We start from the raw sequence: 20,664 nt of genomic DNA, 5'->3' as shown, positions 1-20,664 counted from the left end.
CCATGGCCCCAGCAAAGCTTGTATTGTTCAACATATTAAAAGAGGAAGAAGGGTTCGGAAAAGCCCCTAAATCAACTAAAGCACAAAACTATGAGTCAAATTAAACTGAAAATACATCACGAGACTGAACTTGTAAAACATAGAAAGCTATCAATAACAGTATTGAGATCATATTGAATTGCTGCCCTTCATGGTATGCACATAAAACTAATGTGTGAAAATGAATCTGTAGTATAACAGGAACAACGTGTAGAGGCTGGAAAACAGCCCATCCAGACAATTCCAATGTCTAAATGCCTTCCTGGAAACATGGCTTTTCCTGGTAGAGGAACTGGCTAATTGAGAATATGTAGTTTAAGACAAAAGAGAACGTAAACCGAGAAAGAGGACGTAGATGGCATTTTGTCGTACTCTAGTGAACAAACTCCACTTATTTACACCAACCTTAAAGTATGCGCTATATTCTTTTGCTAAACGTAATGAATGATGTAGTTTATACAGCAGGAATGTATAAATATGTCTTTATAAATAATGTATACACAAAGCAACAAAAAGATAACATAACCCAGGTACACAAAACTGTGGGAAGAAGGAATGTTTAAACTGGTGTTGGCTGCATGAGTCTGAGCAGGACCTGTATCAGTGCTTAATCTCTCTCACATCCACATGGAAATCCTTCACACCTCTTAAAGGGGCAGCGTACTAAAATTAATCTGACAATATGTTTTATCTCACTCTATTTGTCATTTCCTACCTCACTTTAGTCAGTGTTCCACTATCCAGCCTGATAGTTGAACATTTTTGTGTGGTAATGAGAGACCGTTGAAGAATTTGTCTTTTGACTTATGCTCTCTATCCAGCTGTCTCAACACATTCCAGTCTCCTCGCATGCCGTCCCTGGATATCAAGAAAAACAAATTAAATGAAACTTGCACAACAAGGCTGTAACTATGAAGCGCAAAAAAATATATATATTATGTGTTAAAACAGACATGAGTTTGAGAACATTCACTGACAATATTAATATTAAATCCCGTAAACTTTGATGTTAAATCTCGTAAACTTTTGGAATGCGCGCACCAGTCTACTGACAAAACACAAGGATCTCTGTTCTTTAGTGATACTGATACTCCACAAACTCCCACAAAGTGCCTCCTTATCAGCATCTAACCAACCTTCCTTCCTCCCTTCCGGATTCCTGTGACACCAATTTATTTGGATTATTTCTTGTTAAACTATCTGGATTGTCACAATAAAAATCCAGTCTGTTATAGGCTGCTAATGGCTTTCAGGAAAATTTGTAGCTCAACTGGTAAGCACAGTGAAAACAGATTCTGATAAATTGTCTATCTAAAGTGCAATGTAAGTCACTTGGAATGACATCCAACATTAAGGATGTGACATTTTGAGTAAAAATTGAAATATAAATTCTCATAGAATGTATTTGTTACCAATATATTGAACCAGCTGTTTAAATTTTACTAAACCCCTACTGATCAGAAAATGCCAGTCTATGCACAAGTTTTGTATTTTAAAAGAGAGAAATATAAATGCATTATGGATGTGACAAAAAGGGTGCATGTTTTTGAGAGACAACATACTTTGTATAGGATTTCTGTGAATTAAAATACACAGACAAGAACCAATAACACACAACAAATGGAGAAGGGATGGCTCTTATATAGACCATTTTGATGTGCCTATTCATGAGGAATATGGACCGTTATGGATGTGACAATTACCTGACTATGGACAATCATGCTTTAAAAACAAACAAAAAATGCTTTTAAAAACTTTGAGAGAGACTTCCCATGGGTATTATTTTGAACCACCAAATATTGTCATCCGAGCTATCAGTATGGTGAAAACCTTAGGTAAAAACGTGTTTTATACATCTTTAGGTTGACGTTTGCACTAAATGCATAGCATAGGTGTAAATGTAGGTTAAAAACAAACTTACATGAACATGAAACAAATGTGACGCCTTTTCCAATATTAATGTGACAACAGTTCGAATCTTGACTTCATTTATGTCTGCTAACTAACCTTATTGCTAGGGAAAACACGGTAATTTCCAATATGACCTAACGTTACGCGTTATGTGCGCGTGCCTGTCTATGTGTGTACAAACCAATAACTGGAAGTGAAGTTATGTTCGGAAGAAATGTGTGTTTGCAGATGTGTTAGCATCCACTGAACAATGTGGGAATTCCAGCAGTGTGTTGTTGAGTTCAGTGTCAGAGGGGCCGAACACGTGGTCACTCTCACTTCTTTCTCACTCCCACTGAGTGAAGAGCGCAGATCTGAGAGGAGGGTTCAACAAACCACAACGACCGTCTAACGGGATTTTACAATGCAGAACCGAGCACTGATTCTCGACGCTTCTTTTCGGATTAACGAAAGACGTCAAACGTTTAAAGCAACGTTGTGTCGATTCTTTATGAGCCTTCATTACTTATTGTGGGTTTCTCTAGTCGCAGGTTAGTTTTCAAGTTCTTTCCTACATTTCAATATTTACTTTGATTGATGTACTATATATATATATATATATATATGATCGTTATTATTTTTCATTTACAACGTGCTAACTCAATCATAGTAGATGTTTTATCCAACATGTACATCTACCAACTACCATTAATGCACTTTTTTGTTAGTTACAGCTACCGGTTATTGTTATCTGTGTCTTTTAGTGTAACAATTTAGTTCCGTTACTCTGTCCTGTTTCCTAGTAATGCGTTGCCATGGTTCGCGTTATTTGAAGCATTAAACCTACGAAGGAATGCGGGCTCTTGTAAATACCATACGAGGGCGCTAAACAGTCTTATATTATAGTCTTCTATATTTAACAGGTACAAATGCTGAATGTCCTCTTGAGCTCAACCCACAGCGAGTTGTTGTGAGGTACGGCAGCTCTGTTTCAGTGGACTGCAGCACTAATATCACACATAAAGGGATCGGGTGGGAAGCCAGTGAGGGACCAGTACCCACGAATAGAGACCAGAATCTGATCACCTGGAGAGTGTTGAGCCTGAGACAATGGGACATAAAGCCAATCTGCTATATCAACTATGACGGGACACAATGTGAAAGTGATCTTCCAATCACTATTTACAGTAAGTTTCCTTGTCATTTTCATTGTCATTAATGGGATTTCATCTACATGATTTGTGGTTCAAATCTTGCTTCACAGAGACTCCAGAGAGCGTGTCCATCAACACAGCTGATCACACAGGACCGATGACTAATGGCTCCACATATAAACTTCAGTGTGATGTTGTGAATGTGGCTCCTGTTCAGAATCTCACTGTGAAATGGTATAAAGGAGAGACTCTGATGCATAATGAGACCTTCAACAACAGCATCACGACTCCAGTGAATACAACATCTATACTTCAGATCATTGCAGACAGAAGTGATGATGGAGTTCAGTACAGATGTGAAGCAGAGCTGGAACTGGGAGCAGAAGGACCTCAACCTCCTCCAGCAGTGACATCAGAACCTCTTAACATCGTTGTATACTGTAAGTAAATAAATTCATAGATTTGTATTTTACCTACCATGTTCGGTCATAAGCGTCAGATACTATTACTTAGTCCAGGTTTTAGTTGGAGGGCTTTTTTAGATTTTTTATATCCCATCCCTTCACTACGCAACCATTGTTAGAAAGTTAAAGAGGAACTTACTGTGGAACAGATACAGTATCTAAATCAGATGCCAAAGATCCCCAAATATGATAAACCTTTTGTGAGGGACCTCTTTCCTAAAATGCATATCCATCCACGTATATGTATTTTTTTGTATAAACAAATATGTTAGAGTAATAACTAGTGAATAAGTAATAAGTTAAAAAGACAACATATTGTTTCCTAACTTTTAATAATTGGCCCAGAGTAACGTTGCATGTATAAACCTTAAAAGAACATTTTCAATTCAAATGTACTGCAGCAACTTTCATCACAGTAAATATTATAAATCTTTTCACATTAAATCTGGGGGCCACTTAGCATCTTCTGGCCTCTTTGAAACTCCCGATCTAATTGATTACCTTCATTTGTGATTTAGGATTTGCATGCATCATGTTTTTATTTACCTCCCACGGTGATGAACGATTGACAATAATGAACTTATTTAATTCAATTTTTTGTATAAAAGTGAACAAAATAATGAAACATTGGATAGAAATATTTGTTGTATGCAGTCACTTTCCCTAAGTGTTTTTTTTCTGCCTTTTCCTAAAGTTAAGCCAATCATCAATGATGCCAAACTGCCTTCCACAGTGAGTGTGTTTCAAGGCTATCCTGAGGTGCTTGTTTGTGAAGCGGAGGGTAAACCTAAACCAGAAATCAGCTGGAGCGACAGAAACGGCAATAGACTGGAAACAGCAGATGGAAATCTTACTGTATTCGAATTTGGGGATGATGATTTTTACACGTGCTCTGCAAACAACTCTGTTAACACGACTTCAAGACGAGTAAACTTGGACATACACGGTAACTATGCATTTTGTAACTATTTGTCATCTACCATGTTTGTTTGATTATTGTGATTTCATCTGCTTGAGTTTGCTTAGTAATAATGAGACAACAGTCATTGAATTTTAGTTTCAGTTTTCTGCAGTGATACTGAAAGTACTGTTTTAATTTCAGTTTCAGTCTGACTCTGGTATAGTCACAAGCGTCAGAAAGCACAGCTACTGTGTGATTACAGTGAGCGTTCGGACGATGGTTTGTTGAGGCTTGTCTTGCTTCATGTCAAGTATCAGAGGATGTGTGAACTCTTGAGTTAGATGTTATTTGTCTTCATTGAGAGCTGTTGGGTTGCATCATCAGTGTTGGGTGGATCTGAGAATTGTACAGTATATTAGTTAGTTTCAATCTTGGCTTGTAAAGCAGGATAGACATCAACAGATTGATAAGCTTTAGTAAAAGAGTAGTTTTACTTTCACAAAGAGAAGACCAACAAACCGACAGCTTCTGCTTGCTTGAATATGCTGTAGTTCTTAGGCTTGCTTCATTCAGGTTATATTCCTAACAACTGCAATTGACTGATTCACTTGTATATTGTGTTTCTTTTGACACAGAGAATTACCTGCCCATAATAGTATGCATTGTAGTTGGCATAGTGGTGGTCATCTTATTCATCTCCATCTTCATCTACACCACCTACTACAAAAATGCCAAGATGGGCCAGTATAGCCCGAAGAATGCTACAACATTTTGAAAAAGCAAAACAGGACACACAGCACAATGCGCGTGAGGATCATTCTGAATATTTATTCGGACATTTGATAGCCGAGTACATTTATTGTAGCTGTACATTGAGAAAGACACAGAATTTGAGGTTTATAGGAATAAAGTCCTCTTGATGGTTTCATTGAGGACCTTTAACATTCACTTTTCACTTTCACAAACCCTTTATATTGCTAGAAAGGTTCTTTGTAGTGAACAAGGGTGCTACTGACTTTTTATAGTCAGTAGCACCCTTGTTCACTACAAAGAACCTTTAGAAAGAAATGGTTCTTTTGAGAACCTTTGACTGAAAGGTTCTTTAAGGAACAAAAATAGTTTATCTGTGGCATTGCTGTAAAGAACGCTTTTTGCACCTTTATTTTAAAGAGCGTGTGCATCACTTTGCTGTAAATTTCCCTTTTGTGATGTAATATGTAATTTTCCCTACAATTGTTGTCTATTAACAAAAACAGTTTGTTAATACATTTTTTATAAGTTGGAAAAATAAAATCACTCTATTTTTATTGATTTGTATTAATAAATTGCAGCTGAATTTTAAATATGTACAGTGTTGCCATGGCGAGGTAATACATTCCAGTAAACAGGAAGTGAAACAGGCACAATTGGAGTCATTCTGATTTCTCTTCCTAGAGGCTCCAAGATCTTGTTTTGTTTTTATTATTAGGACATGATTACTATACAAATGTATTTGGGCTTCTAGATTTTAAACTTGTGTGTCAACAACCTATGGCAGAAGAACCCAAGTGCAGGCAGCAGTGAAGGGGTTAACATAATATTTATTCTACACAAAACAAAAACACCCACAATGGGGAAAACGAAACTGATAAAAAACTGAAACAAAACACTTCCCACGGGGGGCAAAAACAAACTAACAAAACAAGGCACGACACAACACAACGTCTTACAAAAAAACAACACTGCAGGGTGACAAAGACTAAAAACACAACTCACGGATAAAGGACAAGGCACAGAACAGGAACCAGGGTGACACAGGAACATGAGCACAACCACAACGCAAACACAACGTAATACACGAGCACAGGACAAAGAAACAAGAGGGTATATATAGGGAAGACAAACGAGGGATAATGACACGGGGCAGGTGTGGGTAATTAAACACTCAGGGGAAGATGACAAGGAAACGAGAGGACACGATACAATGAGATTTACAATTATGCCCACCTTAATTACGTGTAGATTTGGGCGGTCTTAGTCAAATCATGTTACGAAGTTACGTAGATTCGCCGGGGTGTGGTTACACGAGGCGTTTCAGGCAAGTCTGGTTGAGCATTCGCTTTTAAATAGAATGCATCTTTTGTTCCCACACTTTCATTTGTGCAATTTTATGTGTCTAATACATGCATGGGCAACTTATAACACACCAAAGACACAGAAAAACATGTATTCACACCATATGACCCCTTTAAATATTTGAATGAAGTAGGCATACCTTAAACAACTAGTAGTATGTCATTTTTGTCTGTCAGCTTGTCAAGTACAACTATATTTAAGTGGTTATTTGATGCTACCCAAGTGCCATAAAACCAAACCATTGTTCAGTGTGTTGAACAAGAACCAGCTCTGAATGCCCCATTCAGCTCTATGAGCAACTGGAGCGCTTCACCAGAGGTCATGTGATCACCTTTAGCATACTGAATTCAAGACAGAATTTCTTTGTACGAAACCATTTTATTACTAAACCTCTTGTTTAATGTTCAAAGTAATTTGTGCTATTATCCATAGCTAAACTGACTTTATGGACCATTGTAATCCACACCCATCACTGTATGACCCAAAAATAGATTGCAGATCTGTTTTGATAGGGTTCAGTGCCAATAATGGTAATGTGAATAATATACACCAAGTAACCATATAAATGCTCATTGGTAGGATGGCTAAGTAAATAAATAAACGTACATTTATAAATTGATAAAATGGGGAGAAAATGCATTTTGTTGACATCAGAGGCCAATGAAACTTATTTTACAAAGTATTTCTGTAAAAAAAAACGTAACACTTGATAGCAGCTCAAATTAGGCAGATGCTAACAGAGACGGATAGCATGACTTCTCAAAAACATTCAAGATGAAATAAAAAAATCGTCCCAGACACAATTATGAGTTTGGTTGCAAAAAGAAAAGTTTGTGTCAACAAAAAAGTGTTTTTGACTTATTGGCTGCAGGGATTTATATTATTTCAATACTTTAAGTAAATTGTAGTTTATTTCTTAATATATATATATGTATATATTATATTTTGTTTGTTCTAACGCACATATTTTGTATGCTAAACAATGTAGTGTTCAATCACCACAATCAAATGTTAAACTTAGGTTCTGAAACAAAACTAGATGAACAAAACATTTAGTATAGTGTCTACTACACAGACAGCATAGATCCCTTAATACTGTTGGTTCCTCCTGATCGGTGCTTGAGGGGAACCCGTTTGTATCATTAGTGTTTTGTGGAGGATATTCAAACAATATGTTTTCTACAAACCAGCCATCAGATATGTCTGAGCTAACTGGATGTTTTGAGAATGATAAGTAAAGGGTAGTTTTTTATATTAGAAGATTATAATAACCGATTTGTAGTGTGTGAATGAATATAAAGTTATATCAGTGGGGGGTAGGGCTGTTTCCTATGAACTCATACATGCAGCAATGCGAGGGCAGCATACTGGGCAGTGCTTTCCTGTGATAAATGAAGGGTCTGAGGCGATATGATCACCACGTTACTTCTAGTGCCAGTCGACCCACCTAAACACTGTTAGCTTGTGAGAAACAGTGTCGAAAATGACGCTTCGGCTCGATCGGATACTCCCGATATGTCTGATTTTGGATCTGATGTGGCAGCTGCTCGCGCTGGATGGTAGGACGTTTATATAAGGCTCAGGATAGAGAAATAAGCGTTTTATTTCCTCCGCTATTTGCGCTTCGCCTCGACTCGAGCGCTCAATGTAACGTTAGATATCTGACGTTAGCGATGGAATAACGTCGGCAATAATTGTGGGGAAAAAATGATCGCATTTGTTAACATTTACAGCATGGGCTGTCTAACCACAGCCAGCACAGCGACGTAAGTGCAGTCTGTCAGCATAAGTACAAGAATAACCATTAAAGTAGGTCTTGCAGTGTCTAAACAGGAAAATAAAAAGTAAGCCCTTCTGGTTAAACAGACTTTCGATGTGTTATGTTCGCCTTTCTCTCTAGTTTTCTGGTGTTGACGCGCTCGTGGTTAGATATAGGCGTGATATTGAAAGAAATGTTGCAGATAAGTTCATGTTGCGCGAATAACGGGTCCATAATTGTCTTCTGTGGTACATCAACTTGTTTATGAAGTGATTTTGAGCCAGCTGTGTTTGAAATATAAATGAATCGAAGTGTATAGATAGAATTGAACTGTGAACTCGAGTTCGCTGCTGACCACACAAAACAGGAAGTTAACAATTTTACCAAATTGGAGGAAAGGCCAGCGGGATTTGACATTATTTCTCTCTGCGGTGCTCACTTGGGCGCTTAAAAGATGCACTAAAATACCCGTGATGTTGTTATTTTGCTTGTGAACACAACATGTGGTGCGAGAGAAAATTTGAATTAAACTAACTAGGGATGCACTGACATGTACATTTTGGCCGATAATCGATAATTCTTTAACATTGGAAGCCGATAACCGATATGTTGGCCGATAAACAGTATCTAAATATTAATATAAAATTCCCTAAGACTGAAACAAAAGGCAAAAAGTTGACAACTGCTTTTATTTGAAACATTCACCGCAGAAAACAAAGTAACCATTAGTTCTCTTTTTTCCCCTGAAAATCAGTACCAAGACCTACTTTACACTAGTTAACGATATCTAACCTTTTCTGGTATATTTAATAGACAATACAGTGGTGTAAAGTATTGGAGTAAATGTACTTAGTTACTTTACTTAAGTATCTTTTTGGCTACTTTGTAGTTGTACTGAGTATTAAAGATATTAGCAACTTTTACTCTCTACTTAACTACATTTTTGAACAAGTATATGTACTCTTTACTCCACTACATTTGTAATGACTAATGCAGTTACACATTACATTTTGCATGGCACCTATCTTATAATTAATATTGCCATTTACAGGGTAATGAAGGTACTACAATCTTGTGGATTTTGCTCTAACTTACAAAAACTTGTCAACATGGCTTCTTTATATGAATATGAGTGCAGTATCAGGTAGATGTCAATCGCTGGCGGTTTACACACGGTTAGCCCTTACCCGCTATTTCTACAGTAATATATTGGCAACACTGTTGCCAGCTAGTTACTGTAGATCACACATCTACAAAAGCTCTTATTTTTAAAACTAACTCTTCCTAAATGTGCTCTAAACATGTTTGCTCAAAATTTACCATGTGGTGGGACTATTGCCATGAAGTGATGTAAACCAGTAAAAAGAATGTATAGTATTTCAATTTTCAAAAGTGCTCTCACACTATATATACAAAATATTAACCTATAGAATGAGTCGGACACAGAGAAATGAACAATCCACATATGAATCTCAACAATGGTGACAATCAACTGAACAGCTTCATGCTGCAATGCATGCTGGGTACATAGTACAAAACTCATTCATGATTGTTTGTCACCATTGATGAGGTTTGTATGTCAAGTGTCTAACTGTGTCTCAATTGCAAAGAAAGATTTTCTGACAGAGATCTTTCCATTAAACATGTGATCACTTTACCAAACATATCTTAATAAATCTTAAATGCTATATTATTATTATTTAATGATTGGATTCTTTCAGATGTATCTTCAGTTACTAAGCAAACACAAAGTTGCGGTTCCTGTAAAGTCCCTTTCAGTGTTATTGTATAAGTGTACATTTTAAAGCTACAAGAAAGTCAAAGAGTCCAACCAAAGCAAACACTGATCGCCATAATGGTGACTTAAAACACAATTGAACCACTATGAACTCGAGTTCAATCTCAATAAGATCCATCTTACACAGATGACAGAAATAAAGTGAAAGTGGTGTCTGTAATATGTGAAGATGTTATTGATGTTTGTGTTTAATTCTCCTCTGGTGAAATCTTGACAGATTTATTGTGTTCATCTGTTATTTACACGTGTTCATCTAAGACTGTGTGACTGAAGTGCGTTAATACAAACAGCCATTGCAGTAGTTTACTGTAAAACACCTACAGTAACTAGCAGGCAACAGTGTTGCCAATACAGTATATTACTGTAGAAATGGCAGATAAGAGCTAACAGTGTATGTGAAATGAGGACATGACTGCAGCTGGCCATGAGGCCCAAACCAGCATGTCCAGTGCAAAAAGGCTTTGACTTTTTGATTTTACTTAACATTATTTATCCGTTATATTGAAGAGACCTTTTTGAAGGAGTTTGGTTTACTTACGAGCAGTTGAGCTTAAATGAGACTTGGGTGTTTGTAATAGACGTACAGTAGGTTATGATGTCGGCCATGATTTGTTGCAATTTTGAGGTGTTCAGTCTTATTATGATTTAAGAAAATAAATGCGATTGCTCTCCTCACGAATCGACTGTTTCTAGTTTTTCACTGACATGTCTCTTAAGTGTTGAGGACTAGTGCTGCTTTGAGCCTACATTCAGTATGAGTAAAATACTCAAGTACTGTTAAAATCAGATACTCTAAGACTTTTACTCAAGTCGTTTTGAAATTGGTGACTTGTAACTTGTAATGGAGTAATTTTCACTGCAAGGTATCTGTACTGTATGGTTTTCAGGTACTCTTTACACCTCTGCAAATTATAGATGTTCTTCCAGAAAAATGTTTTCAATAGCCACATGTCTAACAAGTCTCAAGACAGAAAGCCTTCAGACAGCAGTCTGATTCAAACTATATGCTTTGTTCCTATAATTTACACATTAAATACTGTATCTACATCAACAATGTTTTGCTAATAACAGTGAGTGAATGATCACGACAGAAAGATAGGATGTCAGGAAGTGAGGAAGAACCCAATTGCAGGCAGCGTTCAGGGGTAACAACAAGAATATTTATTATAAAACACAAAAACAAAGACCCACAATGGGGTATAACAACTCACAAGAATACTAACTGGACGTAGACTAACTAACAATAAACTGGGATAAACACACTAGACATAAACTAAACTGACACTTACTAGACTGACAAGAACTTCAGGAACAGGAAACCAGGAATCACACTCAGGGTACGAGACACGATGAAATACAAGGTACCACTCCAACAAGCACATACAACGTACTCCAACAGCACAAGACAAAGAAACATGAGGGTATATATAGGGGAAGACAAACGAGGGATAACGAGCAAGGGCAGGTGTGGAACATAAAACACTCAGGGAAAGATAACAACGAAACGAGAGGAGCGGGGCCAATGACAAGACACTGGAGAGAACGTGTATTGTCAAAAGGACAATAATATGTTTCTCTCCACACCTAACCAAAGACTTTGTCATGGCTCTGCTACAGGACCAAGAAAAACATGACTAAATGAAGCAGAGCCATGACATAGGACTGTAATGGATTTTAACTGCGAGCAGCATGCAGATGAAGGAGTTTAACCAAAGTAAATGATTTAAGAGTTAATATATCGGCATAAATTTTATTATCGGCTGATACCGATAACATTAAAAATGACCATTTATCGGCCGATACTGATATGGCCGATAATTTATCGTCCATCCCTAAAACTAACTATTACATTAATACATAAATATTTTGCTGAAAGCATATGTGTCACAATTTGTTGTTAAATAATTTATTCAACCTCGTCTCATTCCAAACCTGTATGACTCAATAAGATATTTTGAAAAACTTTGATAACCAAACAACATTGGCACCTAGTGACATAAGGACACATGTTAGTCAGCAAGGTTCAGCACAAGAAAGTATCTGTATATATATCCATGTTTTCCACAGAAGAAAGTCATAGGTTTTGAACGACATGAGGATGAATGAATGATGTTGCAATGCACTGTGGTGACTGGTGATGTAACTGTTGCTTTTATTTTTAATGTCTTTCAGATATTTCCATCAATCTGAATCATAGTGGACCAGTGATTGAGTCCCATCAATATAGGCTCCAATGTCACATTCCTAATGTGGTTCAGGCTACGAGTGTGAAATGGTACAAAAGGCAGAGTCTGGTCTATCAAGAAACCCTCAGTGGCAACAGCAAGACTCCTGAACTCACTATCGTGCCAAACAGAACAGATGATGGAGTCCAGTACAGGTGTGAAGCAGAGCTGAACGTAGGACTGAGATCATCAAAACACATCAGCATTCAAGTATTTTGTAAGTGAATTGATTGATCTTTATTTTCAACTCCTCTTTATTTTGGTGTCATGCTAATAGTTAACTAGACCAGAAACCATCATAAAATATTTTGGCCGTCTTTGATTTCAGTTAACAGAATTGTTTAATAGTTTTATTGTTCGTAAACTATATTAACATTGCCACTGAGTACACATACGAGTTTGACAGAAAGGGAGGAAAGGCCAGCGGGGTCAGACATTAATCCTCTCTACTTTTTAACTTTAAGGGTAGTCTAGTGCTTGGGAATTCAGTTTATCAATTATATTTTTATCATTTTATCATGTTTTGTGAGACAAACAGATGTAAACTTCCACGTTATACAAACTAAATAATGCATACATAAAAATTCCATTGAAAACCGGCGTTTGCTGATATGTCAATGCACGTTATTTAAGATGCATTAAAACTGTTGCATTTATTCTTGACATCTTTCAGATGTATCCATCACCACTGTAAATCACACTGGACCAGTGATTGAGTCCCATCAATATAGGCTCCAATGTCACATTCCTAATGTGGTTCAGGCTACGAGTGTAAAATGGTACAAAAAACAGAGTCTGGTCTATCAAGAAAGCCTTGACATCAACAAGACTCCTGAACTCACGATCGTGCCAAACAGAACAGATGACGGAGCCCAGTACAGATGTGAAGCAGAGCTGAACGCAGGACCATTTGTACCCCAGCGATTGAAACAACTGACCTCAGATCTTCTCAGCATCACAGTACATTGTAAGTTTATTGATTAATCTTAATTTTCATTTTTTGTCAGGGAGAACATACAGTACATGGTTTGATATCTGGTTTGATGCTAACATCATCAACAAACCTAGCATAACCCTGTGTGTTTCCAATATCTTTTCAAGTTAAACCAACCATCAATGGGACCAATCTGCCCACTAAAGTGCCTGTGTTTCGAGGCTATCCTTTGGTGCTTGTGTGTGAAGCAGAGGGTAACCCAAAACCAACGGTCAGCTGGAGCCAAACCAATCCTGCAGTTAATGGTGGAAATCTCACAATAACAGAGCTAATATCCCAGAATCCAGTCTGCACCGCAATCAATATCGTTGGCTCCACCAGCAGAAATATAACAGTGGTCCCAACAGGTAACCTTGTTTTTTGCCTGTTTTTGCATTGCCATAAACATCTTGGAATGGGGTCAGTGTGTTGGATTTGTTTATTCACTTGTTTTTACATTGTATGTTTTTAATTTTACATTTGGATTACAAATGATTTAATTTGTTTGCTTGCAACATGGTTAATGGTTTTTTATTTCTTTGGACACAGAGGACTATCTGCCTTTGATCGCAGGCCTTGTTGCTGTCACAGTGGCGATCATCTCAGTTATCTTTGTCTTCATCTTCTCCATATACTACAAAACAGCCAAGACGGGACATTACAGCCTGAAAGATGCCAAGCCCAGTCCACAAAATGGAAACATAGCACAGAATGGCAAAGACAACCCTCTCCACATGAAGAAACTCTCTCAGAGCGATATCCTTGCTTATCCTTGAGTCATCTCAAACTGAGACCATTTTGCAAGAGGAGATGGACCAAGGTTTTTTTTACACTGGAGGACTGTGGGCTACTGCTCAGTGGCTGGTTTCTTTTATGGAGTAATGTTCCAGTTACTTTACTTTCAGACCCATTTTCTTTTAAAATGGACATTACAGTGTTTCCAAAAAAACTTAAATGCTTCATGTATTTTTCGGTATCTTTCTCGACATCTGTTCTTGAGTCAATGTTTGCCAGAACAGATGTTTTATAGGAAATAACCTGTCCTTAAATCAGCTTTCATCAAGAATCTTTAATTGAGAACATTTATCAGCCATAAGGTGATTCTAGATTGAGTCATAAATGCCTTGTTCACTGAAATAAGGAAGTCGCACACTTTCAAGCGTTTATAGGTTTTTGTAAATTGCATAACAAAAGTATTCTTTTGTATTGAGTCTCAGGCACATTGGTCATTTTTAATATTTGTTTTGTGTGCTGAATTGAGTATTGATAAACACAGCTGAGGATGTTACATCAATAAATACATTGATAGTTGTCTTCCAGAAAAATTGTCACTTTAGAGGTTAGAAATATGCACAGACTGTGAAGACGTCAATGTTTGGAAATGAGGACTTGTGTGCCTAACCTGTGACATCATGTTTTGATGAATTTCTGTATGTCTGTAAAGAGAAGCTGTATGTAAAGTTAGTGTGCCAGTTTTATGGCTCAAGGACTGTATTGCTGTTAAAACTCATTGAATATCTATATTTTTACTGTATTGCATAATCTTACCAAATAACCAGATACAAATCAAACATCACATAATGTATAAATTAATTTGTTGGAAAAAAACAAATATTTAAAAAAAGCATACATTTGTTTAACAAAAAATAAAAAATAGTGTACTGATCAATTTTCTCATTCCTCAGGACCATTGAACAACTTCTGTTGATCTGAAAACCTGTTTTGTGTCAAAGAGAGTTAGATTATAATTTTCCATCCACTAATGGAAACCCCATAAGGGTTAAAGTGTGCTTGCATATGTTGGACTGGCAGCTATAGTGTTCGCTTCTATAGAAAGGTAGAACTGTTTTTGACTAGTTCCTGATAACCTGCACAGTAACCATACTCTGTTCTATACAAGGTAATGAATGTATACAAATATACAGTATCTGATTGGTTAAGGCACTGGCGTGCCTTTGAGGAAATAAAGTAAGTAAGATACATACATTGTACACTTGTGTCTGTATTTCTTGCTTCCTGGGGACTCCAGGGGAATCTCTCACCATCAAACAGAACACAGCATCAAACAGAGAATAATCTTAACAGTTATGTGAAATACAACAAACAACTACACAACAATAGTACGTTAAACCACCTCACTTGTCTTCCTTGTTTTTCTTAGGTACTTTTTGCCTACGTATGATTATTTTTTACAATAAAACATTTATGTCTGGAAAAACGTATATGTAAAAGGTAAATATCACTAATCCCTTACAAAATAAAGGTAACTAACACACTAAAACACAAAAAGCATGATAACATAATAAATAATATTTTTAAGTTATAATAAACTCTTCATATGAAGTCCTGTATGATTCTCACAGGATAATGATTTCAGGATCATGAATTTGGTTTTAGTGAATTACAGACAAAATAAGCCTTTTCAGTTATAACTTTCTAGCTGAAAGAATGACACAACATCCCTCATTCAAGATGAATGACTGGGAGTTTTTTCCATTGCAAAATCAGTCATGTTCAAACATATTACACTGACGACTGAATGAGCTGTATGAGCTTTTACTGTAACGTCCCCTTTAATAAAGCGTCAGTTTTAGCGTCAGATCCATTGGTCAGATATGAAGTGAAAGAAATCTGAAACTTGAAAGACATAGCAGTAATAACGAAGAACAAATATAATCGACAACAATAAATAAATCAACAATCTACTTGCATCATTGTTTGTTTACCGTTTGCTTTATCTTTCTGCTCTTGCTTTGCTCAACCTACAAATAACGTTATCCTCCCATGTTTTGAACTGGAGCAGTACCATTCGAAAAACACTTTCCAGTTTGGGAATGGGTGCGGTTTTTTGTTTTGCGTGAGGAATCACACTTCAGAGGGGATTTGCGTGCATTTTTTTCACGCTGACCTTTTTATCTGCTCGTCATTTACCTGAACAAATACAATATGCTTCTTGGTTTTTATGGACTTGCTAATCTCTCGGCAGTTTTACTGTTAGCGAGTCTTACAGGTTGGTAACGTTATATCATACTTTCAAAACACGAGCGCAAACATTACTGTTCTCTGAGTCAGATTTACTCAAGATTTTATGATTCCGAGCGCTCTTGCTGTTTTTGGACCCTATGTTGTTTAGCTACTTTCTTTTTCGTTTAGTGTTCAAATGTAGTGATATTTCATATGTTTATGAAATATGTTAGTTCACTATAAATATTGTAGACTCGCCACGCTTTGTAATGTAATCTAACTTATTTTTACGCTGAAATGATGGGAATGAAGTAAATTTGTTTTATACATAGTGACAAACTATGTATAACAAAACAAACGTCAAGTGGGTAAAACTGTATCAACAGATCGGTTTTGTGTAAACTTTAACAGCTGATAATTGGTTTGTTTCTGTGTCTGTCTGTCATGTAAATGATTGATTTATAGCCTACATTAGGTTAAAGGAATGGTCCACACCAAAGTAATAATGCTTTTATTATGAACTCGACCAAACGTATTTTGTTTTCTCCATGTAAAACAAAGAGACGAAAAAATGTCAGAAGATTCTTTGTCCAGCTCTTTTAATGACTACTTTAATACTTTATTATAGTGCCTTTAATAATGATTAAATAATGTGTCACATTAGGAACTTGACATACATGATCATTATAAACTATATGTTTGACATGATGATGGACGAGTAATGACACATTTTTTGTTTTGTTTAAAATATTGACATTGAAGCAATTTCTTACACTTCAATGTGTTTAACAGGTACACATGCTGAATGTCCTCTTGAGCTCAACCCACAGCGAGTTGTTGTGAGGTACGGCAGCAATGTTTCAGTGGACTGTAGCACTAATATCACACATAAAGGGATCGGGTGGGAAGCCAGTGAGGGACCAGTACCCACGAACAGAGACCAGAATCTGATCACCTGGAGAGTGTTGAACCTCAGACAATGGGACATAGAGCCAATGTGCTATATCAACTATGACAGGACACAATGTGAAAGAAATCTTCCAATCACTATTTACAGTAAGTTTCCTTGTCATTTTCATTGTCATTAATGGGATTTTTTCTCAGAATATAATATCTACATGATTTGTGGTTCAAATCTTGCTTCACAGAGACTCCAGAGAGCGTGTCCATCAACACAGCTGATCGCACAGGACCGATGAATGAATTCTCCACATATAAACTTCAGTGTGATGTTGTGAATGTGGCTCCTGTTCAGAATCTCACTGTGAAATGGTATAAAGGAGAGACTCTGATGCATAAAGAGACCTTCACAGACCCCATCAAGACACCAGTGAATACAACACCTATACTTCAGATCACTGCAGACAGAAGTGATGATGGAGTTCAGTACAGATGTGAAGCAGAGCTGGAACTGGGAGCAGAAGGACCTCAACCTCCTCCAGCAGTGACATCAGAACCTCTTCAGCTCACAGTACATTGTAAGTCTTCTGTTTCTTTTCATATAAAAGGTTGCTTTTTTTTAGAAAGATTGAATGCATTGCATTTTAATTTGTAGACCCCTGTGGAGGGCATGTTGATGTAGTATTATTTTATGACATATGTATATGCATAAAATACACAGTTACATATTCACTGAGATAGGTTTACAATTACAAATCATTTGAGTAGTATAAATATGAGTAGGAACAGACTTTTTGTCTTTTATTACATTGCAATCCAATTCAAACACATGAATACACCTGTGAAAGTGAGGATGAGCATGAAAGTCCGTGAGACTGGTTTGTAATGCTTCAGACATGAGTGTTTCATTAAATATTTCTGCGTTAAAAGCAAAACGGTACCACTGGGGGTTTGTGTACCTCAGTTTGAGAGGTTCTGGGATAAATCTTTGCATTGTTTCCTATAAAAGACTAGACATTTTATGACAGAGTTTTGTGAAAAAACTTCTGTTAATGCATTTGGATCCACCCTCACATTATCTATATCATTTAACAGATGTTTATTGATATGTTGTTAACAGCTTCTAATAAAGTACCTGCTACAAACATGTTGCTTATGTGCTTAGAGGTTTTACTTCTGCCTTTCTCAGATCCACCACTACACAAGCTGTTCAATGACAATATCAGCACAAGTGGTGGAGAGGTCAGTCTGAATTGTACAACGGCAGCAAACCCGGCTGCTACCTACACCTGGTACTCAGAACATCTGAAAGAGACGAGAAGCTCATCAGTGCTCTCATCTTCTACATTGAGTCCAGGAAACTACACGTGCACTGCCAAAAACCTTCTAGGAATGTCCACTAAAATGTTCACCGTCAGAAGAACAGGTAAGTTGTGAAAATGTAACTCAATAATCTTTATCTTCAAGACACTGATTACTTGACTTGCACATACACTCTTAATAAAGGTGCTTCAAAAGGTTCTTCAATGCCATAGAAGAACCTTTTGGTTCAATAAAGAACCTTTAAAATCTGATATAAAAAGTAAGAAAGAGATGGTCTTTGTGGATGGTTCTTCTATGGCATTGCTGTGAAGAACCTTTTAAGCACTTTCATTTTTAAGGGTGCGTTCATATTTCTAGTTCGGTTCTTTTGGTTCTTTTGGTCCGGACCAAAAAAGAAAAAAAATGTAGTCCTGGTTCGCTTGGCGTTCAGACTGGCATTTTAACAGCGAACCTAAAGATATTGAACCTAACAGCTTACGTGTAAAGTCGCAACGTGATTGGACAGCTTTTATGATTTATATTTTAAAACGGAACTTACCGGACATCCAAAACTATGCTGTGTGCTGGTTATACTTACATGCTCATTGTATGCCTGGTCATATGAGGGTATTTTCAGCAAGCAGGTAACTTGCGAAGACCTCATGAAGTGTTTAAAGCTGTGAAAACGGCGCCAGGAATTCCTCCGTTACATGCGCAAGCACAGATCTAATAAACACTCCTTTTATATTACCAAATCACTTGATTTTCGGCTCGTATATTGTTATCACTTCCTGTTTTTGGCCAGATTTCGTTTGAAAGTGGACCGAGTCCCATCCTTTCAACGGTCTCGGTCTGCTTGTGTAGTGCGCACCAGGGAATGGGTGGCAGCGTTCCGCACTAACAGAGCAATCGCACCAGAGTTCGTTTTAATCGAACCAAACATGCCATATATGAACACACCCTAAGAGTGTAGACTTGACTAGAGAGTCGCAGGTTTGTCAGTTTACTTCTGTTTTGTTCTCACTTAAAGTGTAAAGGTTATTTTTCGTGTTTCACTTTTGCTTGCTCACCTGTTAAATCAGTATTTACATTCTAAAACATAAACAAGATAAATAAATAATAACTCAGGCTCACACCATTAATAACAAGATCACTACTTTTGTAAGGACTCGCTAGGGGGTAGAAGCAGAAATCTGTGAAATCACTGATCAGATTTTTTCTTTCATAGGTGGTCGCGGTACATTCTGGGCTATTCTTTTATCTGGCCTGGGGGCGCTTGTAATATTAATCGTGTCTTACACAATATACAAGTGTAAGACGGTTTCCCGGAGTTATGTCATTTAATTGACTTGGTGACCTCAGAGTGGTACGTTTTGAACAGGGAGACCAATAATATGACTTGATATTAATAATGTATTATTATTGGCTTGATTTGAATGGCTTTAGAATCCCATCAGGGGTGATGCGGATGTGGACAGATGAGTTTTGTACTAACACTTTGCTTAAAGAAACCACTCGTCAATTAATTTACAGGGACATGATTGTACTCATTAAAAACATTACTGTGTTCATTAGATAGCTGCATGTTATTAAGCTTCTTAAAGGTACTGTGTGCTGTGTACATTCATCTGTGATGAAATGGACTGATGTCATATTCTTAAATGTCATGTTTGATTTGTGCATGTCATGTGTGATCTGAAAACCCATTTATTTTTCACAAATATTGGGACATTTTGTTGCATGTAAAATAACATTTGGTACTGTATAATATGTATTTGTGTTTACAAATTGATTATTGTTAAGTACATTTGCTTGTTTTCTGACTAATGAAAAGTTAGGAATACAGCTGTATACTACAGAGAATGGAGAAGAACTGAAACGGAATGAGGAAATGCAGATTTCCACAGACAAAGAGTGCACAGAATGTTAGTCGTACTAAGAAAAAAATAAGAGATGTAAAACGACTTACTGTTGGCATTAATGGACACTATTAAATACATGCTGCATCACGGTGTCTAGTGTTCATGCCAAACGACTACAGTATACTGTAAAATAGTCTGCAGACATAATGTATATAATCTTTTCAAATATGTAACAATTCAAAGCTCATTTTCATGCTTGACCGTTTCATTTTCAAACTGGACACAGTTGATAGTCATTTTTATCATTTAATTAAACTG

The 20,664-nt window shown here is 36.8% G+C and overlaps 2 protein-coding genes across 2 annotated transcripts; both read left to right on the top strand.

Annotated features, from left to right (window-relative positions):
• Window positions 1-2,278: 2,278 nt before the first annotated feature.
• Window positions 2,279-15,298, top strand: LOC130562175 (hemicentin-1-like). The gene is made up of 8 exons (XM_057347052.1): window positions 2,279-2,480; window positions 2,853-3,116; window positions 3,194-3,523; window positions 4,242-4,493; window positions 12,293-12,562; window positions 13,019-13,312; window positions 13,447-13,686; window positions 13,868-15,298. The coding sequence occupies exons 1-8, from the start codon at window positions 2,354-2,356 to the stop codon at window positions 14,092-14,094; spliced, it is 2,004 nt and encodes a 667-aa protein (XP_057203035.1). The 5' UTR covers window positions 2,279-2,353; the 3' UTR covers window positions 14,095-15,298.
• A 646-nt stretch (window positions 15,299-15,944) lies between these two features.
• LOC130562176 (intercellular adhesion molecule 2-like) lies at window positions 15,945-20,490 on the top strand. The gene is made up of 5 exons (XM_057347053.1): window positions 15,945-16,328; window positions 17,075-17,338; window positions 17,431-17,760; window positions 18,372-18,608; window positions 19,713-20,490. Exons 1-5 carry the CDS (start codon window positions 16,265-16,267, stop codon window positions 19,826-19,828), a joined length of 1,011 nt encoding a protein of 336 aa, XP_057203036.1. The 5' UTR covers window positions 15,945-16,264; the 3' UTR covers window positions 19,829-20,490.
• Window positions 20,491-20,664: the final 174 nt, after the last annotated feature.

Source organism: Triplophysa rosa, linkage group LG11 (genome assembly GCF_024868665.1).
Source record: "Triplophysa rosa linkage group LG11, Trosa_1v2, whole genome shotgun sequence".
NCBI lineage: Eukaryota > Metazoa > Chordata > Actinopteri > Cypriniformes > Nemacheilidae > Triplophysa > Triplophysa rosa.
Note: the sequence above shows the minus strand (reverse complement) of the source record. Positions and strands in the feature narration are given on the sequence as shown.